The sequence below is a fragment of the Colius striatus genome, chromosome 7, assembly GCF_028858725.1.
Source record: "Colius striatus isolate bColStr4 chromosome 7, bColStr4.1.hap1, whole genome shotgun sequence".
Classification (NCBI taxonomy): domain Eukaryota; kingdom Metazoa; phylum Chordata; class Aves; order Coliiformes; family Coliidae; genus Colius; species Colius striatus.
Window position 1 is genome coordinate 16687504 of NC_084765.1, and position 24779 is coordinate 16712282.

The window sequence follows — 24779 nt, forward strand, 5'->3', positions numbered from 1 at the left end:
ACTCCCATCCTCCTATTCTGTGGCGTTCCATCCTTTTCTTGTGAGCTGTTTTGGTGACTGATAACTGTAGTCCCTGTTCATTTCACCCAGTAGAGTGTCCTACTCAAGCATCTCTTTTTGTTGTGGGTTACCACTGCAGTAGGTGCCCGCACTGCAGGGGCTTTGGATGTAGAAGCTAGCTTACATAGGGTGGCTTGTAAGCCTTCTCTAGTCATAGACCAAATCCTGGCCCTGTAGAAGTCAATGAAAATCTTTACACTGGCCTTTCCAGGCATGGTATTCATAGTCCTAATTCAGATGCATTAAAGCTTCCATGGAACAGCTTGTGTGTGCTCTCTGAAACACTGTCTGGCAGGAACAAGAGGAGCCTGGTAGTAGCCCAATCTTATTTTCTGAATGACTGCAGCAGCATTAAAACCTAACGCCGTTAAAACATGCCTGCAATGACGTGTGCCTTTAAAACCTAAGACAACACCCGGAGGTGAATGCCCCCCAGCCTGCCTATTGCTCTTGCAGACCCTGTGGACTGGGCATGGAGGAAGCTTGTTCTAGTAGCACTTCAGAGAGCACAGGCTTAACCCTTAGTTCCTAAGACAGAGACCAGATATGTACCCCTGTATACAAACCGGCTTTCAAACTCTGCAAGTTAGATGCTGGAAAGCCATAGCCACTTTGGAGTTATCTCAGTCCAAGCACAGCTTCACACGATCTCTGCCCTAATTCCTGGCCTGTTTCTTAAAGGCAGGAGTGAAGGGCAACTTGACTTCTTGGCTTTCAAGAGAGGTCATCTTCTCTTGACTTGCCAAGGGACAAGCTGGCACAATGTCCGTGAGCAGGCTCTGGTTAAGAGGCAGGTGAAATCCAGTGTGAAGTGCTGGACATGGGTGAGCAAACCTGATTTGGCAGCATGTCTGATGGGCCCTGAACGAGTTATTGTCGTGCAGCACCAAACCTTAGAGCTGAGCTAAGCTGCTTCTGTGAAACCATTAGCTCTGTGTTCGGCAGAAAAAGCAAATGGAGCGTGAGGAGCTATTGGGCTGGGAACGGGGAGGAGATATCTCGCCCCATGTATGCCTTGCTCTGAAACATGGCATGTTGGGGCTGGCCAGGGTGGCAGAAGATGTCTGTGCAACAAGTGGCCCTGTAGATGCTCTGACCTGAAAGACTCCTAAATGAGGTCTAAATGTGCTGAGATTTGTGGGAAAGGTGATAAGGGAATGGGCATACGTGGCCTTTTCCAAGTAGGAAGGGTCACCTGGAGCAGACATCAGTTAGCAAATTTGAAGCAAACCAGGGGAAGGACTTCAGTGTGGATGGCAAACTGTTCTGCTCCCTGACACTCGCCACCATGTCTGTTAAAAACTGATATAGCTTCAAAAAGCAATTAGACAAATACATGGAAGAAAGCTCTGCTGAGGGCTATTAAATACAAAGAGAAAACCTGTGGCTTGGGCAGCTCTGGAGCCACAGATGCCCGTAGGCTGGGAGGACACACCTAGAAAGTGTGGCTTGTTGCACTCTTATACTCTTCTGAAGGTATCTTTTGAAGGCCAAGCCCAAGGTGAATCCCATGTCCTGCACAGCTGACTGATGGTCTTCTCCTTTCTTCTCTTTCCAGGTTCAGCACAATGAGTTGGCATCCTGGGTGTTAGCAGCGTGAGGAGCCCAGGCCAGGTGCTGCCCTGCTCACCCCTTACCCCCTCGTTCGTTCCCCTTGGGGAGACGAGTGCTGGCATCCCTGCCCTGCCCTTCTGCCCCTTGCCTCCCACTCGCCATAGAGGGGACGGGCCCGTAATGGCTGGAGACAGGCTCCCACGCAAGGTGATGGACCCCAAGAAGCTGGCCAGCCTCCTGAGGAATGGAGCAGAGGGCACCCTGGTCATTGACAGCCGCTCCTTCGTGGAGTACAACTCCTGGCATGTCCTCAGCTCTGTCAACATCTGCTGCTCCAAGCTTGTCAAGAGGAGGCTCCAGCAGGACAAGGTCTCCATCACAGAGCTCATCCAACCTGCCTCCAAGATGAAGGTAGGGGATCTGGCCCTCACCTTTCCTGGTGGGTGCTCACACCCTCTTCCTCAGTAGAAAGGGGCAGATGGGGGTGGGATGTCTCCTAAGGGTATGTGTGTCCTCCTCCCCCATCCCTTGACCCTGCTATCTTCTGACATCTCCCTGGCACCCTTTGGAGAGTTGGAGCATGAGCTCATGTGGCCACAGGGCTGTCCTCTGGGACCTGTTTGTTGCCCTCATCCAAGTGACATGGCTCCCTGCTCCAAGAGCCCTCCCCAGGCAAGTTGAACAGGTATATCAACCTTAGGACTTGTCCTATGCCAGCACCCCCCCTGCCCCCAAAGCCGTCCTGGAGCTGTAATCTTAATCCGCTGCTAAAAACTCTTGCCCTCCCCTCTGTCATCTCTAACTCCATTCAGGGACATGTAATCCTCCTCCTCTGTGACGCCAGAAGCTCTTATCCGGTGTCATGGCATATTATCTCTCCCAGGCTCCTCTCTCTATCGCTCCTGGTTAAATAATGAGGTGGCTGCGAGCCACGGGGCTGGGCCGGAGCCGCGGCAGCCGAGCGCCCCGCGGAGCCGGGGCCCGGCCCTGCGCTGCGCCGAGGCGGTGCCGCCGGGGCCATCGCCTCCCGCCCTCCCGCCGGCTCGCGTTTACCGTTCCCCCTCTCCCGCTTTGTTAATTTGATGGCAAAGCGAGGGTAATTCAGGCGATTAATCAAATGCTGGGCCCAGCTGGAGCCATCTGCGACGTGTCCCGTCCCCCCCACCGCCACCCCGCGAAGCCGCCGCTGCCCGCATTGGCTGCCGGTGACATCACCCCGCCGGGATCAAGGGCACTGGCGGCGCGGGGGGGGGGGCTGGCCGCACGCCGATCTGCTGCGGGGATGCTCCAAGCTGGGCGATTCGGAGGGGATTGCAGAGACTGATTCCTGAACGGCTTTAGCTGCGCTTAAATGCCCGAGAGAATAAAGCAGAATAATCATTTTGTTGGCAGCCGGGAGGAGCGCGGTGCGGCCGCTGCGCTCGCGGCGAGGGTCACCTCTGCAGTGGCCACCGTCACGTGCGGCCGCAGCGGCAGCAGCGGTGATGCTGCAAGGGGGAGGAAGAACAGGAGGAGGATGGGGAAGGGGGAGCGTGGCAGAGTTAACGTCAGCTGATGCCGTCGCCTGCAGACCTGCAGCTCAGCAGCCGCAGAGGCGGCAGTGGCAGTGGTCGACTGGACCCAGCGGTCCGTGCGCTGTCCCCATAGGAGGGACAGTCGCCTCTTCCCTGCTCCGGGATCATTGCCTAGTGGTCAGGGTACCGGCTGGGGATGCGACTGTAACCAGGGATGCTGGGAGGGGAGGCGGAGGAGAGGCGTTGGCACCGTCTTTAGCTCACGGCTTTTTTAATTTCCTTTCATTTTGAGCACGGCTGGCTCCGGAGGCGCGGCGGGGCAGGAGGCAGTGCCCGCACGGGGCAGGAGGCAGTGCCCGCACGGGGCAGGAGGCAGTGCCCGTGTCGGGGCAGGAGGCAGTGCCCACACGGGGCAGGAGGCAGTGCCCGTGTCGGGGCAGGAGGCAGTGCCCACACGGGGCAGGAGGCAGTGCCCACACGGGGCAGGAGGCAGTGCCCGTGTCGGGGCAGGAGGCAGTGCCCGCACGGGGCAGGAGGCAGTGCCCGTGTCGGGGCAGGAGGCAGTGCCCGCACGGGGCAGGAGGCAGTGCCCACACGGGGCAGGAGGCAGTGCCCGTGTCGGGGCAGGAGGCAGTGCCCACACGGGGCAGGAGGCAGTGCCCGTGTCGGGGCAGGAGGCAGTGCCCACACGGGGCAGGAGGCAGTGCCCACACGGGGCAGGAGGCAGTGCCCGTGTCGGGGCAGGAGGCAGTGCCCGCACGGGGCAGGAGGCAGTGCCCGTGTCGGGGCAGGAGGCAGTGCCCACACGGGGCAGGAGGCAGTGCCTGTGTCGGGGCAGGAGGCAGTGCCCACGCGGGACAGGAGGCAGTGCTCGTGCGGGACAGGAGGCAGTGCCCATGCGGGACAGGAGGCAGTGCCCGTGTCGGGGCAGGAGGCAGTGCCCACGCGGGACAGGAGGCAGTGCTCGTGCGGGACAGGAGGCAGTGCTCGTGCGGGACAGGAGGCAGTGCCCATGCGGGACAGGAGGCAGTGCCCACGCGGGACAGGAGGCAGTGCCCACGCGGGACAGGAGGCAGTGCCCGTGCGGGGCAGGAGGCAGTGCCCACGCGGGACAGGAGGCAGTGCCCACATGGGGCAGGAGGCAGTGCCTGTGCGGGACAGGAGGCAGTGCCTGTGCGGGACAGGAGGCAGTGCCCACATGGGGCAGGAGGCAGTGCCCACGCGGGACAGGAGGCAGTGCCCGTGCGGGGCAGGAGGCAGTGCCCACGCGGGACAGGAGGCAGTGCCCGTGCGGGGCAGGAGGCAGTGCCCACACGGGGCAGGAGGCAGTGCCCACGCGGGACAGGAGGCAGTGCCTGTGCGGGACAGGAGGCAGTGCCCACATGGGGCAGGAGGCAGTGCCCACGCGGGACAGGAGGCAGTGCCTGTGCGGGGCAGGAGGCAGTGCCCACGCGGGACAGGAGGCAGTGCCCACATGGGGCAGGAGGCAGTGCCTGTGCGGGACAGGAGGCAGTGCCTGTGCGGGACAGGAGGCACGCTGGCCCTCCCAGGGCACGCAGCACAAGAATTCATTAAGCTTCAGGGTATCCTTGTGAGGTTAAGCCACTTGCCCTGATGGAGGGGGAGACCAGAGGGATCATGGCTGTATCCTCAAGTGGCATAAAGCAGGGGTGCCGGCCGTGGCTGCCCAAGCCTGTTCATGCGTGCACTCGCAAATTTGCGTTTTGGGGTGATGAACTCTCCTCTTCCCTTTTCCCTTTCCCCCATGTCTCTGATTTCAGCCACTTGGATTTTTGACATGTTTTGGGACCTCCAGAAATCAATATGGTCTGCTGCCTCGAGGTGCAGAGACTCTCAGAGGGGGATGCCAAAAGCTGATTTAGAAAGCTGGGTTACACCTGAATGGTCTCCCTCCTTCCACCTGCCATTGCTGGCCAACGTCCCCCAACCCTGCTCTGCCCCTGGCTCCCCGCACCAGGGCTTGGAGGGAGGGGTGGTGTTGGGATGAAGTGAGGAGTGGGGGATGAGGGGCATGGGTGGTGTTGGGAGCAGATGGCAGGAAGGGTGACATCAGTAGCATGATTGTCCGGCCCCATTATTCCTCCTGATGGGCCTCCCGCCCTCCTCCTGTTTCCTGCTCCAGGCTGGCTGGGGCTGCCAAGACAAAGGCGTCCGGCAGCGCTTGAGGGGCTGCTTGGGCAGGGAAGGGCAGCCCTGAGCCCCCAGCTCATCCTGCTCCTTGCCTGCCCAGTGCAGAGAGAGCGCAACCCGTGTATCTAGGCTGATCACCCTGAGTGTCCTGGGTGCTGATCGCCTTTTGAGGGAGGAGTCAGGGACTGATAGCGAGGCATTTGGGCAACTCCACTGTTTTTGGGCTCTTTCCTCTGCTCCAGGCAGCTGGGATGAAATCATTTGCCTAATTTGCTTTTCTCGGTGCTTGCACCCTTGTTTTCCACACCACTGTTAAGGAAAGGCACCATTAACAATGCTTCTGGATGCTGTGGTTCGGAGCAATGCTGTGGGATAACAGCAGCTCCTGGCCTTTTTTGGTGCAAGAAAAGGAAAGGGCCATTTGGTAGGAAAGAAAAAGGAGAAAATAAAAATGCCTTTCTTTTTTTTTTCCCCCCCATGAAATTTGCCTACAGTCATGGGCATAGCTAAGCTACCACTCCCCAAGACCCGTTATACACCATCTTCCCATGGTGCCAAAGCTGGACAAAACTGCAACAGCAATTAATCTCTCCATAGTCTCCCTCCACACCAAAATGATGCCAATATACTGCTCTGGATTTGAGTTTGAACCCTTCTCCCAATACTAACAATACTAAATTCTGCCAATAATAAATTCCAATAACCACTGGAATAATTCAGCTCCTTGGTGCAGTTTCGGGGCAGAGGTTGTGGGAAATTCCTGCCTGGGGTTTTCTCTAGCATTTCTTGAGGGAAATGTTGAAAGTTTCACTTCTTCAAGATCCCCCTGGAAAGTCTTTCCACCTCTCAACCCCTTCTCGCTTCCTGAAATGTGGTGATGTCCAGAGCAGCCAGAGCTGTGGTTTGAAACATGACAGGGTCTCTTTGGGCAGCGGGGATATTTATTTATTTGCATTAGGAACATGGCTCTGCAAGCAGCTGTTTTGCTTGAGGGAAAGCCGGGGCTTATTTTTGAGCCATGTGCCTGGCTGCTCTGTGTTGATGGAAGCCCTGTTATTTCAGTGGAGTGATTCACTGTGTTTTGAAACAATATGTGATGAGATGTTGGTACTAGGTAGTAATTGAGATAATAAGAATAGCTCACTCATATCTTAGCCTGGATCACCTGTATAACATTATCGTCCCAGTCTGGCAGCTAGGGAGAGGTGGAGCAGGGGCCTGGGCTGCATTGAACCACCCAGTATCCTGGACCAAATGTCCAAAAGAGAGTTACCTCCAGCCAGAGCCAGGGAGGATGATGGGGGAGCACTGGCCTGGGTGTGAAGACAATGGATGATTTCAGCTGGGGTTTTGTTAGAGCTGTTGGCTGGGTGGTCCCTGCTCCGGGCTGGCATCCACCCCCCCAGCCAAGATGCTGGCAGGGAGGAGGTTTGTCCCCAAGGAAGTGCTCTGGGACACCTCCAGCACAGGGGTGGGCCAGCAGCAATTCAAAGGCCTGCAGGGGTTGCAAGCCCCACTCAGCATCTACTCGGGATCAACAGACTTGCTGTACCTTGGCCCTGCTGTACATTACTGGCTGGATTTGGGGACCCTTTCTGGGGGTTTCATTACTTCAGCAGTTTTGAGGTGATGAGCAGCTCATGGAGGTGGTGCTCCATGAAGGTACTCCTCTGTTGTCAGCCATGCCCCTGCCCCATGCAGCACCTGGCAGACGAAGGAATCTGGCCCATAGCATCTCTTCAGCTTTATCTTCTTATTCTGCTCGGCTTTTAACATCCATACATTTAAGGCCAGAGATGGGACTATGTGTTGCCTTGACTGTGTATCAGGAGTGCATAAGGTTGATGGGAGACCTGTGGACCCGATGAAACGGGTTTCCCTTTGTGGTGAGGAGCTGGGATGCCGGTGCAGTCTCCTTGTGCCCTCCATGAGGGCTCCTCAGGACCACCCTTCAGGCTTCCTCGCCCCAGCAAGCTGGGTATTTATTTTCTGCAGCCAGGCCACGCGAGGCCAGCGCTTGTTTGGCATTTACATTGAGTGAAACCTTATAACTTTAATAAGATGTAAACCGTGTCACACATCTCTGCCGTCGCTCAGCAACCCTGCAGTAATGGCCCAAACAAAGCCTCCCCGTGCAGAGGGAACACTAAATCCTATTGTGGGATAATTCTGCTCTGCCAGAGCTGGTGTCTCCCCTGCAACCGCTCCAGCCTGGGCTGCACAGCCAGGACGAGTGCCTGCCCCACCTCACCGTGCCTTTGGGGGAGATGCTTTTGCTGGCATGGGGGGCTTTGGGATGTGCTAATGGTGTGCTAGGGAAGCTTGAAGGGATAGTGACCTTGTTAAGAATTGGCAGGTTCTTGGCTCAGAGCTGGCTCAGGACCCACTGTGTGAGGAAACAGCTATGCTTGCAATGGCCTGCCATGGAAGTCCCGCTTCAGGGATGGCCAAGGAAGTCATGCTGGGGTAGACCCTCAGCTGGCTTACCCTCAGGTAGTTTTGGGGGGGGGGGTGGGGGGAGTTGTGTCTTATTTTGAAAATCTTGCATCTTTTCCTCTTTCCTGTCATCCTACTTCTGCCTTTTCAAGCTTCCCACCATCCCGCCAACCTGTGGGGCTAGTTTTGCTCTCCAGAGCCTGGTGTTGGGCTGGGGCAAGACGGCTCTCTTCAGTCCCCCTTCCTGGTGCCCCAGTGCAGATGTCTGTGGTGCAGTACTGTCCTGCAGCGTGTGAGGAGTTCAGCTAAATCAGTGCATCCTGCAGATCAGGGAAGCACCTGCAGCAGCATGTGAAAACAACATTGATGTTGACAGCAACCCTGAGTGAGTCGCTCTGGTGGCAAGGCAGGACATGGCCGTGAGATAGCAAAAGAAGGAGAGTGTCTATGAGTGGATCCTAGTTAAAGTGGTCTCCTAAATAGATTTTGAACAGGGCCAGGCAGGGGGTGGGGATGGGCAGCTCCAACACACGCTGGAGGAGAGAGCAGCTCAAGGGCACAGACCCTCCTTCCGTGCCCACTGCCTGCCAGGCCAAGATGGATGGATGTCCTTCCACTGGGGCTGGGGGCAGGCGCTCACCAGGCAGGTGGCCACTCAGCAGATGCGCTGAGCCGTGCCTTGGCCAGAGGGTCTAGCTTAATGTGTAGACCTCCAGGTAGGGGTAGGAATGGCTGCCCCTTGAGTGCTCTCGCTGCAATTCAGCCCTCCCTGGCACAGGGGAAATCCTGCCCACAGCATTCCCCACCATCTCAACCAGCCTGTTCTTTCATTGCCTTTCTTTAACAATTGGACAGGATGTTCTTAAAGGTCTTTTCCAACTTAGATGATTCTATGATTCTCTTCTGTTTGTGGCATGTGAGAGCAGCCCAGGAGCTCTTCTCAGTGTGTCTCTGCAGCGTGCAAGCCCTGCCATGCATTACAAAAGGAAGAGTTAAAGATGAGGTTTTCTCTCTCCTTCAGCCCTCAGGGGTGATCTGCAGGTTTGGGTTGAACTTCCAAAGGGATAGTGTCTACAGATGTGTTACTGTGCTGGGCATGGTGTCTCCAGGGTGAGCTCTGAAGAGCTGCTGCTCTAGCTCTGCTGTTTCCAGCTGCAGCACAAGGGCTGTGCTGGGAGTGTCCCTGCCTTCAAAACTGTCCTCAAATCCCCACAACGGCACCAAGGCTGCAGAGAAGGATCTGAGGGTAGACGTTGGATGGGGAGGAGGTGGTGGAAGAAGTTGTGATAACTTTTGGGATGCAGTTAAGTATAGAATAAGAATAATTTTGGTTGGAAAAGATCTTTAAAATCATCGAGTCCAACCACTAACCTGATACTGCCAAGCTGACCCATGTCCCTCAGCACTTCAGCTACATGGCTTCTAAATATCTCCATGGGTATAAATATCTCCACCACCTCCCTGGGCAGCCTATGCCAGTGTCTTAACAACCCTCCAGTTATTCCTAAATTCCAATCTAAACCTCCCTGGGTGCAACCTGGGGCTATTTCCTCTTGTCCTATTACTCATTACTTAGGAGAAGAAACTGATCTCCACCTCACTAGAGCCTCCTTTCAGGTAGTTGCAGAGAGTGATAAGGTCTCCTCTCAGCCTCCTCTTCTCCAGACTAAACACCCCCAGCTCCCTCAGTGGCTTCTCATCAGACTTGTGCTCCAGACCCTTCCACAGCTTAGTTGCCCGTCTCTGGACATGCTCCAGCACCTTAGTGACCTTCCTCTAGTAAGGGCCCCAAAACCGAACATAGTATCTGAGGTATGGCCTCAGCAGTGCTGAGTAATGGCAGTCCCTGAGGGTGGGCGATGGGGAGGAGTGACCCTGTTTTGGTAAGACACTCCGAAGTGCTCACAGTTGGTGGGGCTGCTCCAACAGGCATCTGTACTGACACATTGGCTTGTAGCCATTGCAGCAGAGTCCCAGCCTGGCTGGAATCTTCATTTGGTGAGCAAAGCCAGCTTATGGGAATGGTGTTGAGCTGGGATGTCCTGCTTGTGTGATGGCTAAATTCAGCTTTGCTTCCCATGGTGGTGTGGGCAGCAGCGTCCTCAGTGCTCAGTCCATTTTTCTGACGCCATTTTTTCCCATGCAGGTGGAGGCAGAGGAGCACCAGGATGTGGTGGTCTATGACCAAAGCACACGGGACGTGACCGGCTTGGCCGCCGACAGCTTCCTCTCCATCCTCCTGGGCAAGCTGGACAGCTGTTTCCACAGTGTCTCCATCCTCACAGGTAGGAGCCCTGGATTACCACCTCACCTGGCCCTTGTGCCCTTAGTGTGAAGTTACAGAGATGAGACCACACATGTCCATCTCTGCCTGCTTTCCTGGCCAGCAGTGGCCGTGGTGACAGAGGGCAGTCCCTCATGAGGACCCAAGAGGCTTGATCCACACTGGCATAGCTGGTTCCTTCCCATGCATTTGTTCCTTTCACCATCCAGTCCTCTGCTATTGTGTCCACCACCCAGGGTGCATGACAGTGAGGGTATGGAGGGGTCACGGTGGGGTGGATCCAGCCACCCAAAACCTCTCCTGCATTCCCCCATCCCTGCACTGCTTCATCCCTGGTGCCAAGGGCTGGACCCGTTTCAGGGGCTCTGCTCCCTCTTGCTGCTGTTAAAGGGAAGGCAGGAAAGGAAAATCTGTGGCTGTGCTGGAAAGGGGAAGGAGAGCAGAGGCAGGTCATCACTGGGTGAGTCAGGGTCTGATGAAGATGATGCTCTCTGGGTGTGAGCATGCAGGCAAGAGGAGGCACGTGCTGCCCTGATGACAGCCCTTCTGCAGAGCAAAACGGGAGGCAGGCAACCGATGAATGAAGTGCTCTGACCCAGCAGAGGAGGAGAGAGAGTCAGTGAGCTACTGAAGGGAGAGTTAAAACTGCCTGTAATTCGCCATGGCTGGGATGGCCGGGCCTCTGACTGGCTGGCTGCCCACCTCCCAGCTTTCTGCCTGTGGAGGGCTGGGCAGGTGCTGCTCCAGACAGCCCCTTGGTCCTGCTGAGCTCAGCCAGGCTCCTAGATACTGCTGAAAGCACAGAGATGGGGATCATCCCTGTTCCCTAAGTCCATCCTCATCCTCATGCTTTGGAGCTGAGATGAAGGATACTGACCTCATTGTCCCTGGATCATTGCAGAGATGGAGGGAGCAGCTGGTCCCACAAACCCAGCAATGTGACAGGCTCTGGGAAGGGGTAGTTGTGATGGGGAAAGTGGCACAAGCAAGTGGCATCCAGCGACCCTTGCCTATGCAAGGCATGGGTATGAATGAGAGCAACTGGTGGGGAGAATAGAGCAGAGAAATAGTGGGAATAATCCCCCGTGTTTGAGGCTTCCAAAAGCAAGCAAGGACTATGCAAAACAGTGTTAAAACTAATTGATGTGGCCTGGGCTGCAGGAGTTCTGCTGAGGCCAGTGCTGGAAGATGCTGCCATGAGCTTGCTACAACAGCCCCCAGCCTACCCCAGCAGTTGTGCCTGTCCCCAGGCCGCTGCAGCATAAACAAGGGCACAGCTTGGGCATGTGGTGCAGGAGAAGGTAGATTCAGTCCCATCTGGGAAAGAACCTGCTTAGTCACTAGGATGGGTCAGAAAGCAGCTGTTGTAGCATGACCCTGGCATCCCCTAACCTGCAGCAGCTTTCCCAGGGCTGGGCCAGGGGCAGCTCTGTGCGTTGGCTGCAAACCCCCACCCCCCCAAGTCCTCTTGGACCAAAGACAGAGCTGGCTGAGGTTGTCCTGAAAGCTCTGGAGCCTTCTCCTTCCTGGGAAAGTCAGGGGAGGCTTGGGGGATCCCTGAACCCAGCCACATGCATGGCACGTCCCATGCTGGGTGAGCACTGGCGGCTGGCTACCTTCCTGGCCATCGGCATTGCCACCACCGAGTCCCTGTGAGCAAACCTGCACCCCTAGGCACTTCCATCCTTCTGGGCTGCAGGAGCCTAGACTCCCAAATAGGAACGTGGCTGTACTGGGGTTAAGCCAAGCTGAAACCAAGCTGTAATTGAAAGTGCTGCAGGGCTGCGGGCTGGTGTGGGACTAGGGCCATCAGCGGGTGGAAACAAGGGAACTGAAATGTCGAGCACTGGGTCATGGCAGTGGTGTTTTACAGGGAAATTGTGACTGTGGAGAGCGTGGCAGGAGGCTGGGCACAGGGCACAGGCTCCACAGCGTGTGGGAGGTCTGTGGAAGGATGGTCAGACTGGGCCTGATTCTGACCCCTCGGTGTGGCCGTGCTGGGTTCAGGTACCTTGTTCTGCCCCAACCCATCCTGTGTCCCAGAAGAGGTGCCTGGGGCCACCTCGGAGGTGGCTTGTGAGGAGTCAGGCTGGCAAGGGCTGCTGAAATCACAAGGTCCTGCACAATCCCAGACTACCCCTTAATGCTGGCACCCCAGGGAATCCCATCCTGAGGATCCCCAAGCATCAGTACACAGTCCCTCTGGGCTCCCCTGCCCCAGCAGATGTGAGACACCTCCATGCCTCAGTGTCCCCATCTTTTGCAATCACCATGCTTGTCCATTCTTGCTTGCTCATTGTCCTTCAGACCCTTGAATCAGCTGATGGAGGCTGATGGGCGAGGACAGGGGAGCTGGGGATGGCAGGACCTGTGGCAGGGACCACTCAAGGGTTAACAGCCCAGGAGCAGCAATTCCAGCGGGCTGGGAAGGAGGAATTTGAGTCAATTATTCCCAGTCTTGGAAATCATCGGCTTCTCTTCTTTTTTCCTTTTTTTTTTTTATTGTGTAAGTATAAATAGTGCTGCTTGCTGCCCTCCATCCGTGGGAGCAGAGAGCCTGTTGATTTATATGGTTTTCCTGACATCACATGAAGTGGTGGAAAACTGAATGGAGCCAACATTTTTCCTGCATTACGTAATTCCCCCTCTCCCTCCCTCCCTCCCAGCCCAGCTCTGCTATTCCTGCAGGAGCCTGACTGTTCTTTAACCATTGTTTACTTCAACACAAAACCTTGCTTTTTGCCTTTTTTAATGCTCTTTTTTGCCCCTCCCCCCCCCCCCTTTTTTTTTTTGGTTTGCTGTATTCCGCCCCCCCTCCCAATTCTTCTTCCCCTTTGCAAGCTCCCACTTGGTTTTTATTAACAGCCATTATCTGTTTATGAAGCAGCAGCAGCGGTCTGGCTCCATCGCTCCCTGATGGCTCCTGCCTGCCAGCTCTTGTATTGGAGCCTGGCCAGTGCTGCAGCATGGTGCTGAGCTGCTGGGTCCCGAGCTGGGTCCTGAGATTCACCACCTCCTCTTCCCTTATCCAGCTGCAGCAGAGGGTGAGCATATCTTCCTTTGCTCCCACTCAGTGCCTAAAAGCGACAGCTGAGGGCTTGGGATGCTCATCCAGCAGATGCTCAGGCACCCATCCTGTCCCTACTCCTGGTCCTCGGACTCCTCTCCTACACCTGGAGCCACACGTTAGCCGGAGGCCAGCCCAAGCTGACCACAGGGCCTGCGGTGGTGGTCCCCACAGGCCATCCCACTGGGCCTGGGACCCCCTCTCACACCAGAGGCTGTTCTCAATCGCAGCTCCGTGTGCTGGGGGAGCTTTATCGTTGCCATATTGTGCTCTGACCTGAAACAGGCCCCTCGCTTGCTTTCCGAACTTGAGTCATGAGCTTTTCATCTGGCTCTGGAGCGTGTGTGAGATCATCTTCAGCCCCCCCTCTTTTGTACCAATTCTTCAAGGAATGTTTAAATTTTCCAGTCCCGTTCTTTCTAAATTTGGAGTGTCTGTTTACTCCCAGGATTCGGAAAGAATGTAACAATATCATCAGCAAGAAATCCCTCCCAGCCCTCCACTTGCCATCCTCCTCCTCCCGGGCAAGTGGGCTGGCCTGGGCAGCACTGGCCGTGGCCCAGGGCCTCTCTGGCCCAGCAGTGCCACGGACAAGGGAGGCTTGTAGTTGCGTGGTGGTGGTGATCTGGAGGGGGCTGAGATCTAGGGGGTTTCAGGGGTATCTACTAAAAGCAGGTGACTTCAGAGAGGACAAAACAATGTAGTGAAAAAGGAAAGGGGGTTTCCATAGCAGGAGTTGGCCTGGGCTGTGCAGGTGGGAGCGGTTCAGCACTGGCTGGAATTATTTTAGAATCAAGAACTCGGGTTTGGATGATTTCACCAAAAAAAGAGAAAAGGTACTTAATTTCCTTTTTTTTTTTTTTTCTGTTGCTGGATAGGGACAATCCTAAAAGGAGGTTAAACACCAGGGCAGCTGAATATGACTTTTCTCATCTTTGGCTGAAAATACCGTGATGCTTTTGTGTGTCATGTCGGTGAGAAGCCACATGCCAGCATCACATCTCCCTTGCTGCCTGCTCCTCTAGAAGCATGTCAGGCTGGGACTGTTTTAATGGAAAAGAGAAGATGAATGAAAAAAGCTGAGCTTGGCAAGTGCCAAAGCAGAGCACAGGCAGGGCAGAACAGAGCGGGCTTGCTTATAGTCAAGAGTCCAGTGGCTGGAGATGGATGGCATGTGCATCCAAAAGGTGGCAAAAACACCAATGAATCTGCAAAGATTGTTGTGGCTGATGCTGAAGCTAAAAGCTTATCAGGAACCAGAACCAGGACTGAGGTGTCTTTACAAACCAAATGAAAAAAAAAAAATCTAAAACCTAAGAAGGAAAATACCCTGAACAATCTAGGGAATAGGGAAGCAGGACCCCACTGCAGCTGGTTATTTTATGGTCACCTTCTTCATCACCTGCTCTGGGCAGCATCAGATGATGTTGGAGTGAGTGTCTGTCTCCTGGAGACACAGCACGTGCAGGGTACAGTAGCTGGTGGACTTTGGCCTCTGATTCCAGCAGAGCCTCTGCTTGGTACCTGGGCCTGAAGATGCACACCTAGGTCAAGCATTAGGGTGACTATAGGTACCTTCAGACTGTGAGGTCTAAGAGCACTTGTGGACTTACTGGCATTATTTTCTTCTGAAGTCCAGTTACTGCCTCTGAACCTCCCAGAAGCACCTCTGCCCACTCATGTGTTGACCTCTCCATCTCTTAGCGTACTGTGATAAACCAAAATAAGTGGATCCTCAGTTGGCAGGAGAGTAGGTATGGATAAGGAGGGTGCAAGAGCAAGATGAGACGGGCAGGAGCCCTCAGGTGGGACGCTTGATTTCTTGCTTCTACTAGATTTGGGAGTTTTGAAGAATCAGTTTTGCAAATGAATGGGAATCATGGTTCTTGTTCATCTGTGAACTGTGATGCTCAGGAAAGGTAAGAAGTGCTGTGGAGTGGGTTATGCCCACAGTTTCTCGGGCCGTAGGTGGTGAGGCGCAGGGGATTGTCTGCCCTGATGCTTTTCTTTTGACTGTCTTGAGGGCTGGAGGTAGGGTGCCAGCTTAGTCAGAGAGGAGACTTTTGAAAATCAAGGTAACACCAAGGTTTGTTTTTATAGTCCTGAAGAAATGTTTAGAACTCTTCAGAGCTCTCTCCCTCTCACACAAACCATTGCTGGATCCGTGGCACTAGAGGAGTTGGTTTTTTTCCTGCAACAAAGCAATGTGTGACCACTTTGGCCAGGGCAGGACTGTGTTTTCTTGCCCTCCAGCCTCCATCCAGTGGGTACTGGCATCCAACTCCAGCCCTCCAGCTCAGCTGTGGCTCAGTCTCTGCAGCCTGAGGTGCAGTGTCAAGGTAAGGTGGCCCCTTCCCACCCTCTTCCATGGCCGGAAGATGCCTGGGAGGGTTTCGGCCCTGGCGAGACCAGCGGCTGCATCCCTGGGAGGGGTTAAGCCAGGTCGTGTATGTGCGAGCTGATTGTATTCCAGACCTATGCTCTAAACCTCTCTGTTTAGCAACGCTGTCGTCAGACAACTTGTTTTCCTGATTCTATAATTACCCATAGAAGCTTCCCCTCCCCCTCCAGCCACGGTTTTAACCATCAGACCCAGAAAAGGCGAGTGAAAGGACCAAAGGTGGAGAGGGACAGGGGAGAAGGGGCTTAGAGAAGAGCAGCCCTCTGATTGCCAAGACTTACAAAACCACTAAGTAATTTAGTCTCTCATTTCTGGAAAGCCAACTCGAGGAAAGCAACTCCCCTAGCAAGAGATCCTGATGGGCAGGAACTGCTGCCCAGTTATGGTTTCCTTCCTTTTGAGAAACCTGCCTCCCCTCATCCGCCTCCTCCTTTCCCTGGGCCCACACCACATGCTTGCCAAAGGTCGGTAGTGGGTGGAGAGAGGAACTGGTAGCCACTGCCCAGCTGGGCTCCTGCCAGGCTATAGGTGCTGGCAAGATGGGTTCGTAGGTGCTGAACAAGTCCTCGTTCAGCTCCCCGCTCTTGCAGGCAGGTTGCGTGAGTCTCTCTGCCCTGTTACAGTAGATGTTGTTCCAATGGGTGCTCTGGCAATGAGCGAAGTGGGGCTGGTGAGGCTGGGCACTGCCCTCCTAGCAATGCACCTCCCAAACAGGAGCTGGAGGCAAGATAGGCTACAGCCTGGCCAGGAGGATCTCCTGGGTAACGGGGATGAAGGGAAGCAGCTAATATGTGAGATGTGTTTCTGCATTATGGATGTTGCTTTTCAGCTCTCCACTTGCTGGCTCCCTCCTTACCCTCGCCCTTGTAAAGTAGTGAAGAAGATGAGAAGGAGGTGGCATCTCCATGTGACTGGGGGAAGGAGGTTGTTGACTACCTGTTCTCTCTTGGCTTTTGCTGAGGGTCAGAGGGACATGGGACACTGGTGAGGCTCCTGCATTGAGGGCTTCTTGGTGGTGTCATGCCCAGCTCCCCAGCTGGGGCTTCCAGCAGCCCTGAACTGAAAACTCAGTCCAAGCACTACCTGAGGGAACCTGCCAGTACCAAAACAACTAGTGCCAAAGGCTCTTGCAAACCTCAGGCAAGCAAAGGGCAGGGAGGGAAGGTAAATGTCTGCTTGTGCACTGCTTAGTCGGAGAAGGCTGATGATGGCACCCCACTAGTTCACCACATGCTTCCTGCAGCACCCCCCTCAGCCACTGCCCATGCCTGGCCCAGCTATGGTTTCCACCCCAGCAGAGCCCCAACCACAGCTGATAGAGTGGGTCCTCACCAGCGCGGGTAGAGGACTACTGGCATGGTAGATTGCCTACCAGTGTGGGTAGAGGACCACTGGCACGGTGGTGGGGGATGGAGGCATCGCCATTGCCCAGAGCCATTGGTACTGGCCACCAGCATCATGTGTGTCCTCCTTTTTAGGGATGGAGGTGGCAAATGTGGGGGACCACAGGGAGCAGCTGTGGGAGCCACTTCCTAAGCGTGGTTCTTGGGGAAAGGCTGCTCCTCTCTCTTCCAGCATTGTTGGTGCATGCTTTGAATTTTATCCAACCTCTGACCCACATCTGATAATAATCAAACCATATTTGTTACAACAACAGGGCTCGTTAGGAGGCTGGCTCCGAGCGGGTGGGGGGGAGGGGAGAGCACTTAGTTAATGCCAATGACCTCATCTCATGTGATGTCATTCAAAGGAAAAACACTGAAGTCACTCACATATGGCTCAGCCTGGGGTTTTTCAGCCTGTAAAGCCTCAGATTTTCAAAGGCACAATACATGCCCCCCCCCTCCCCCGCTCCTCCGCTTACTATAATCCTGAATGATTTTCTGAAGGCCTGGGCTTAGACCAATAAACTCGTAAGGAGCTGTGTGGAGATGTATTAAGGAGTCCTGTGGGTAGGATGGCAGGGAGGGAAGAGTAATTTTCTCCCCTAGGACAAATGCAAGAAAGACAACACATCAGCCCCCTGCCTGCTTCAAAAGCCGCTGCTGCTGGGTAGACCCCAGTGGCATTGGGAAAGCCCACTCCTACGCGTGCCCTCTTGTGCATGGGAAGGCTTTGGCAGAGGGTGCATTTCCCCCAGCCCACAGTCACACTCTCCTGAGGCCAGGCAGGTAACTCCATCAGCCATGGCCACACGCAGGTGCGAGCAGCCCAGCAGCAGCCCCTTTCCTCACCAGCTGTTGGGGCCTGAGCACATACAAGTGTTCCAAACCCCTTCACGGCGAGCATCCCTTCTGGGAGATGTCCAGGGGAAAGATGAGCTGGTGGTTAGGGACCTGGTGCCTGGTCCCCAGCTCTGCCTTGCAGCAGCGAACCCCTGAAGAAGTTATTTAATCCTTCGTGCCTCAGTTTCCTAGTAGGAGGTTGTAGCACTGTCCTTCCTGGGGATACAGGTTGGTCCTGCCAGGAGCAGCTGTGAGGAGGAGGCAGGACAGGGCACAGCCGTAGGGTGCCTGTCACCGGACAGGGACATGGCAGGGATGTAGAGCAGTGCCACACGGCAGTGCGGGGTTTGATCACACACCAGCGATGCTAAAACGAGGCGACTGGTGCTAAAACGAGTTCTGGGCATTAGCTTACCCCCTCTCAAGTCCCTGTCCCCAAATTAACTCTGCGTGGCCAAATCCGGCGTGGTGCAGCCGTTCCTCTCGCGCGAGAAAATCGCCGTGGCGCCTTTAAAGCTGGGAGCAGAGCGCGGCGTTCCCCCGCGTGTCTGTGTGCTGAGTAAGGAATGCGCCCGCATGCCTGACCCGCGCCCGGGAGCGCGCAGCCAGCGAGCATCCCGGGGAGCGGCGCGGCCGGCGCGTCGGAGCCTCGTCACTCGCGGCCAGCTCAGTCGAGCTGAGCTCCTTTCAGCCGAGCTCCTTTCAGCCGAGCTCCCAGGGTGGGCGCTCCCGGGCCGAGCTCGCTCGGACCGAGCACGCTCGCAGCAGCCGCGCACCAAGGGAGCTGGTGGGGAAGAAGCGCGGGGGTGTGCTCACGCGGGCACCCCCATCCATACACCACTTGGTCAATTTTTGAACGCTTTTATTTTTTTCCTCCCGAAGGCTGTAGCCGAGGGGAGGCTGGCGGTGCGCTGTCGCAGCGGGGAAGAGGAGTTTCGGGGTGTTTTTTCGCGTTTTGTTTGCCGGCCAGCTGTTGTTTTGCTGAGGCAAGAGGTGCCCCCGGCTGCTGCAGCCGCGGCTGCCTAGATGCCCGTGGATGTACCGCTCGCTCCCCCCGAGGACCAATTCTGGACAGAGATGCGCGAGGGGCAGATGAAGCTGAAAATAAGGGTGCGGAGGATGAAGGAGAGCAGGGACATGAGAGGTTTGTCAGCCGGCCGGCTCCTTTCCTGCTGATGGCGACGGAGAAGGGGAAAAAGGGAACTGCCCCGCCGTCAGCCCTGCTTTGCCCGGGGGGATGGAGATCGCCGAGGGGAGCGGAGCGCGGTGGCTGGCGGGGCAGAGAGCGCAGAGGGCTGGCGAGCGGGGAGAGGATAGAGGCGAGCGCGGAGGAGCGGAGGCGAGCCGGGAGACCGCGGAGAGGGAGCTAGTGCGGGGGCCGGAGGGGAAACGGCTCCGTGGTCCCCGGAACCCTTTCTTCATCCAGGCAACCTTGATGAAGTAGCACGGGAGGAGGGAAGGAGGAAGGCTGCAGGAGACGGGGCAGGTTCTGCCAACAGCATCTCGGCTCCCCTGGGTGCAGAGGGGTCCCCAAGCAAGGAGTGTGGGAGGAAAAGTAGGATCGAGGACTGGAAGAGTACCCAGGCAGCTGCCCGACAGAGCCATTTCGTTTAGCTAGTGTGCTTGTTGCCTGCCCTTCTCCTAGAGATTTATTTCAGAAAAGGGGGCTTGCAGTGTTTCCACCACCACTCCCCAGTGCCAGGGTGAAGGGCAAGGAGAGGAAGGGAATATTAGCTCGAGCAGCTTAAAAATATGACGAGTCTAGAATGACCTAGATTACCGAAGGGCTGGATCAAGAAACTTCCCCTCTATCACCACTTAAAATGGGAGCCTGCTAAAAATGCTTGACAGGTTTTTGTGGCATGAAGCACATAACCCAGTGATGGTGTCATTAGTAATAAGTCACTGCTGGAAATGGCACATTTTTCTTTACTTAGAACAAGTAAGGCTGGTCCAAAGCAGGCACAGTCACTGGAGGAAAATCAAGCCCAGCAGCTCGGGGAGCGTGCCCGTGGTTGTGTGGGTGGAGGGCTTCCTTTCTGCAGCTTTTCCATTTTTTTTGGGACGTTTTCCGCTCGTTTGAAACAACAGGAGGGGGGTCTGGGACCAGCCTGCGAGGATGGGAAGTGGGGGCTGGCAGGGGTTGAGGGGCAGAGGGTGATGAGGCAGCAGATGGGCAGAGGCTGTTCGGGGTGACTGGTGGGGAAACGGGGAATTCACATGAATCCATAACACGGCTGATTCATCGGCTTTCTCATCCCCTGCTTGGGAAAAAAAAAAAGGCAGCAGTGAGGTCATGAAATTTAGTGCAGAGTGAAGGAAGGGAAAAACTTGGGCTGCGGGAGAGCACAGAAGCTGGGCAGCAGAGGACAGGAGACTAGCAGAGCTCCAGACATCTCTTTCCAGTGCACTGAGGTGGGTGGAAGTAAAAGAGCATCAGCCAGGAGAGGACAAGTTGTCCAGGCTGCAGATCACTGGGTTTTCACCATGGAGGATGGGAAGAGCGTAGAAGCAAGTAGGCTGCCTGCCCTGAGCATTGCTGGTAGTGCTCGTGAAATAAACAACGGGGGCTGCAGTGCTGAGAGTGGAACGGCGAGGATGGAGGCAGGGGGAAGACTCAAACGAGCAGGCAGTGGGAAGCGCTGACAAAGCCGCGGTGCTTCCCGGAGCGCTGTGAGTAAGGAAGGGTGGCAGTCAGCGGTGTTGCATCACTCGTAGCTGCCGGCACCAGCAGCTCCCACCCAGTGCAGAGCCAGGGAGATGGCAAAGTGCTGCAAAGAGGGATTTTCCCAGCGGCTCTGGGGCGTGAGTGTGGCATGCCCAGCACCTCTGCCTTCCTTCCTTCAGCTCTACCTGCCGCAGAGATCATAGAATGGTTTGGTTGGAAAAGACTTTTAAGATCATCAAGTCCAACCACAAACCTCACACTGTAAAGCCCACCACTAACCCATGTTCCTCAGTACCTCAGCTACACAACTTTTAAATATCTCAAGGAATGGGGACTCCACCACCTCCCTGGGCAGCCTGGGCCAGTGTCTAACAACCCTCTCAGTGAAAGTGAAGTTCTTCCTAATATCCAGTCTGAGTCTCTCCTGGTACAACTTGAGATGCTCGGTTGAGCATGCAGGTTGCTGACCAGACAGGGCAGGTGATGGCTGGGGTTTTGCAAGTCCTCCTGCTTCTCATAATCTCTTGCCATGCCTCAGTTCAGCAAGCTGATGTAACACTTTGGGATGGATGTGTCATGGCACCCGGAGCAGCGTGTCCCCAGGCAGCTGGGGTGATGGGGAGGGGGCATCCAGGCAGCAGCCATCCTGGCCACTGAGCCGGCACAGCCATGGGGGAGCCATGCTGGCGTGTGCTTGCCTGCATGCCCTGCTGCCTCTCGACACGTGCCGCCCTGGCAGCAGCTCTCTGCCACCACAGGCATTTTAATGAGAGCTGGGCAGAGCTCAGCCCCTGGCACTGTTATGAGGGCAGAGTCTCCTGCACAAACACAGGCGCAAAGCCCACCAGTGGGGCTATGAGCTGCTGCAGAAATCTCCAGCAGCTGCATGGGGAACTGGTCTCTGAGTAGCTCTGGCTGCTGTTCTTTAACACTCATTGTAGGAGCACTGAGGGTGGGCTATAAACCACCTCTTGAATGCTCCCCAGAGGTCTCCTGCCAGCTCCTGCTGTGAGAGCTGGGAGTGAGGAGGGGGGGATGCAGGGACTACAGGCCCAGGGAGGGTTTGCAGCTCTGACTGTGCCCGCTCCCTTCGCTGCCATAGGCTTTGGGTTGGATGTGCTCTACCATGTATGTGGGAAGCTGGCAAACAGGACATGGCTCTGCTGCTTGGTGTGTCTCAGGGGGCATTTAGGCAGGGCTGGGGTGTTCAAAGGCACATGACTCTCCCCAAGAGCAGTTTTGGGGTGAGGCAGGTGTCCTGGGCAGCCCTTTTGCAGCTTCCTGCAATCAGCGGCCGGTATCGAGGCCACAGCTGTTGGGTTGTTCAAGGGATTCGGAAGGAGGTGAGCCCATGGGGCCGGAGATGAATGGGCAGTCTGCAGGCAGCAGAGCGAGAAGTGAGAGAGTGTTCAAGCCCCATTGTTTCCCTGTCTCCACTTTATGCCTCCAGCCTAGGAGGACAGCCCCTGTGCAGGAAGGGACAGGGAGCAGCAGGGAGCTGCACCACACCTCTCTCTTATCCCCAGCAGTATGTCCCCTAACATCCCATGCAGCTCGACAGATTGTAAATCCCCAAAGCTGGGGCTTACCACCAGGAGGAAAACAATGCCACACCATGTCCATGTCCCTAGACAGGACTTTGTCACTTTCTGTCTCGCCCTCCCTGTACCATCACTGCTGCCTTACCTTGGCAGAGAGAGGAGCAGGGCAATTTGCAGGTGATGAGTGATACCTGAGATGTTGTCAGTTTCCCAGCCATGAGCTGAATGTACCCAGAGACCACTTAAAGGAGACAGCCAAGGCAGCAGAGGGGTCTCTAGGTGTGGCAGGTCCCAGCTCAGCAGTCCAGCACCTCTCTCCTTCCACCTTCTGATCTCCTTCCATGCCCATCAGCCCAGTGCCAGCACTAAGGCTTTTTGTTCGTTTTGGTTGTAGCCATCTCAGTGTTTTGCAAAGAGAGACTGGCAAAGGTTCTCCACGCTGGGGAAAAGTCAAAGGGCTCCCCAACACTTGCAGCAGTGCTGGTACCATAGGGACTTATTCTAGGATGCTGCTGGCATCTCTCCCTGGGCTGATGGATGGGCTTGGCAAGGATTTCCAGGTAGGCCACCTTCCCTTTGCCTTATCTGTTTTCCGAACAAATCCAGTTTCGTCAGAAGGTTCTCATAGGTGTTCATCTGGAAAATGTGCAGAGGGGAGGGCCTGTTAAAGATGGGGGTGGGAAGCTGTGGGGATTTTTCGCCCTCATCTGTTCACTGACAGGACTGTGCAGAGCAGGGCTGGGGGCTGTCCCAGAGGGATGTCTGCAAGGCACAGCAGGTGGAAAGGTGTTCAGCACCCCATGAGCAAAGCCTGGGATGGGGGAAAGAAACACGGTTTTGATCTTTGCACTCTTCTGGCACTAAGTTTCTACAACACCCCATGCCTCAGTTTCTCTCCCCTGGAGCGGGATGGCGGCAGTCCCTCCCTCCCAAAAGCTGCATTTCTCTTCAGCTCTACCTTGAGCTGGGCACTGCTAAGGATTTTCATGTCTCTAGGGGCATTGCTGAAGGAACTTTCAAAGTTGAGGGGCAATTTCCACCCCATAGCACTCCCAGAGACCTGCCTGATGCTGGTTCTTGGCTCCTCCTTCCTCCATTTTCATCAGGAGCAGTGAAGATGTCCTCACTTCTGGCCTGGTTCTCTGTGCCAAGACATCCCTCCTCTTCACCCAGGTCCCACTTCTGCCTTGGGTAATTGCAGGAGGCAGAAGGACACTGGGCTTTTCAAGGTATGGCTTTGAGGGCCTTCAGGAGTACTGGAGCCATCAGCAGTGCGTGGGGCCCTGCTGCACAGGGACCAGTTCGTTTCCTTGTCAGGCTTGAGGGGAGCATCAAGAAGAAACCAGGGATCCTCAAGAACCTGCTCCACATCAGATACAAATCCTTCCTGACCTTAATTCCCATGTACCAAAGGGCTCCTGGCATCAGCACTGCCAATAAAAGAGGAAAGACTAGAAAGACCCAGCGCTGCCCTGGCTCCTCACCCTGTAGGGCTCTGCTACTCTGTCTCAGCAAAAGCTGAGATCTGTGGCCCAGGGTATGGAGGGGGGAAGGCCCAGGTATGTCCTGGAACCCTGCCAGGGACATTCACTGCCTTTGGGATTGTTTTGAAGAGCTGCTTTGCTTTCTAAAAATGAAAGGCATGCTAGAGCAGCCGGCACGGGGTGGGGTGAGCATTGCTTCCAGATTAGGCTGGAGCCAGGTACGAGGCCCCATCTCTAGGGTTTCCCCCAATTCTGGGCTGCCCTCAGCAGCTGCAACCATGAGGAAAATGAGGATAGGCAGGATAGGAGCATGCCCAGGCTCCCAGACACAGCGTTGAGGCTTTGCTGAGGACAGGCAGGATGAGCTACAGGCATCAGTTTGAGTACCAGCACTCTGCATTTGCTGGCAGTATGCCTGGTCAGGCAGCGCAGCCGAGGGTGCTGCTGCAGCCATCTCACCTGCTTTGCAGCCCACTGGGCCCCTGCCTGGGCTTCCCTGGGCTGAGCTGGCAGAGCATCTGCTGCTGGGGGAGTGCTGGCAAGGACAGGCAAGGGGCAGAGGGCCATGTGCCCCGATCTGCCTTTAGCTGTGAGATCACCCTGCACTCCTGAAGCTGTACCCAACCCCGGGTGGGCCTTGCTGGGTCTGAGTGAGTGGAAGAGTCTGGGACGTGGGGACCAGAGCAGGCACCGCTTCCTGGGGCTGCGCTGGCAGGCACCCTGCTCCCCAAAAATAGGCTGAGCCCCTTTAGAGAAATTCTCATGTTTTTTTGCAACAGTCCCAGGGTCAGATCTGCTCCCCACTTGCCCCCGTATGCTGCAGGCTTCCCTGGGCACAGCTGAAGGAAATCCTTCCAGCAGGTTCTCTGCTCGAGCATCCCCCAGGTACCAGTGGCACCATTGTGCTTGGGTGTGGGGCGAAGCAGGGAGGTGGGTCCACACAGGGCTCTGGCCAGTGATTTACACTCCTTGCCAGCAGGGATGCAGCACAGGGATGAGCAGTAACTGGAGCTGCACTGCACCTGCGCTGGGCCTCCTGCTTTTTTTCTGATTTAATGTCCCAGTTGAGAGATGATGTCATTTCAGAGGGAGCCAGAGGAAAGGAAGTGCTGGAAGAGATAAGATGCTTTAACTCTCCGTCTCCTGGCTTCACTGGGTTTTGAAGCTGGGAGCTGTTAGCTGCCAGCCAGGAAAACAGAAGAGAAGGGAGGAAAGAGGTTGAGTGGAGGACACCTTCCTGTTAGAGCAGCTGACACCGGGAGCTTGCTGAGATGTAGAGGAGTGGAGGACCTTGAATGTTCCTAGGTGGGGTCAGCACAATTTTGTGTGCTGCTCTGGCTTCTCCATCACCTTCACCTCCAAAACATGTTGGGTGGGTTATCTGCAGCACCTGA

At 55.6% G+C, this 24779-nt stretch overlaps 1 protein-coding gene across 5 annotated transcripts in view; it reads left to right on the plus strand.

The window, feature by feature from the left end:
* The window catches only part of DUSP8 (dual specificity phosphatase 8), a 42891-nt gene that overhangs the window by 12370 nt on the left and 5742 nt on the right, over nt 1-24779 (plus strand). For 4 of the 5 annotated variants that reach the window (XM_061999670.1, XM_061999671.1, XM_061999672.1 and 1 more), the window contains 2 exons: nt 1619-2025; nt 9862-10000. In XM_061999670.1, the coding sequence (XP_061855654.1) occupies nt 1795-2025; nt 9862-10000 (370 nt within the window). In that variant the 5' untranslated portion in view covers nt 1619-1794. Of the gene's footprint in view, nt 1-1618; nt 2026-9861; nt 10001-18364; nt 18837-24779 lie in introns of those variants that run through there. The other variant, XM_061999673.1, reaches the window with a different exon arrangement.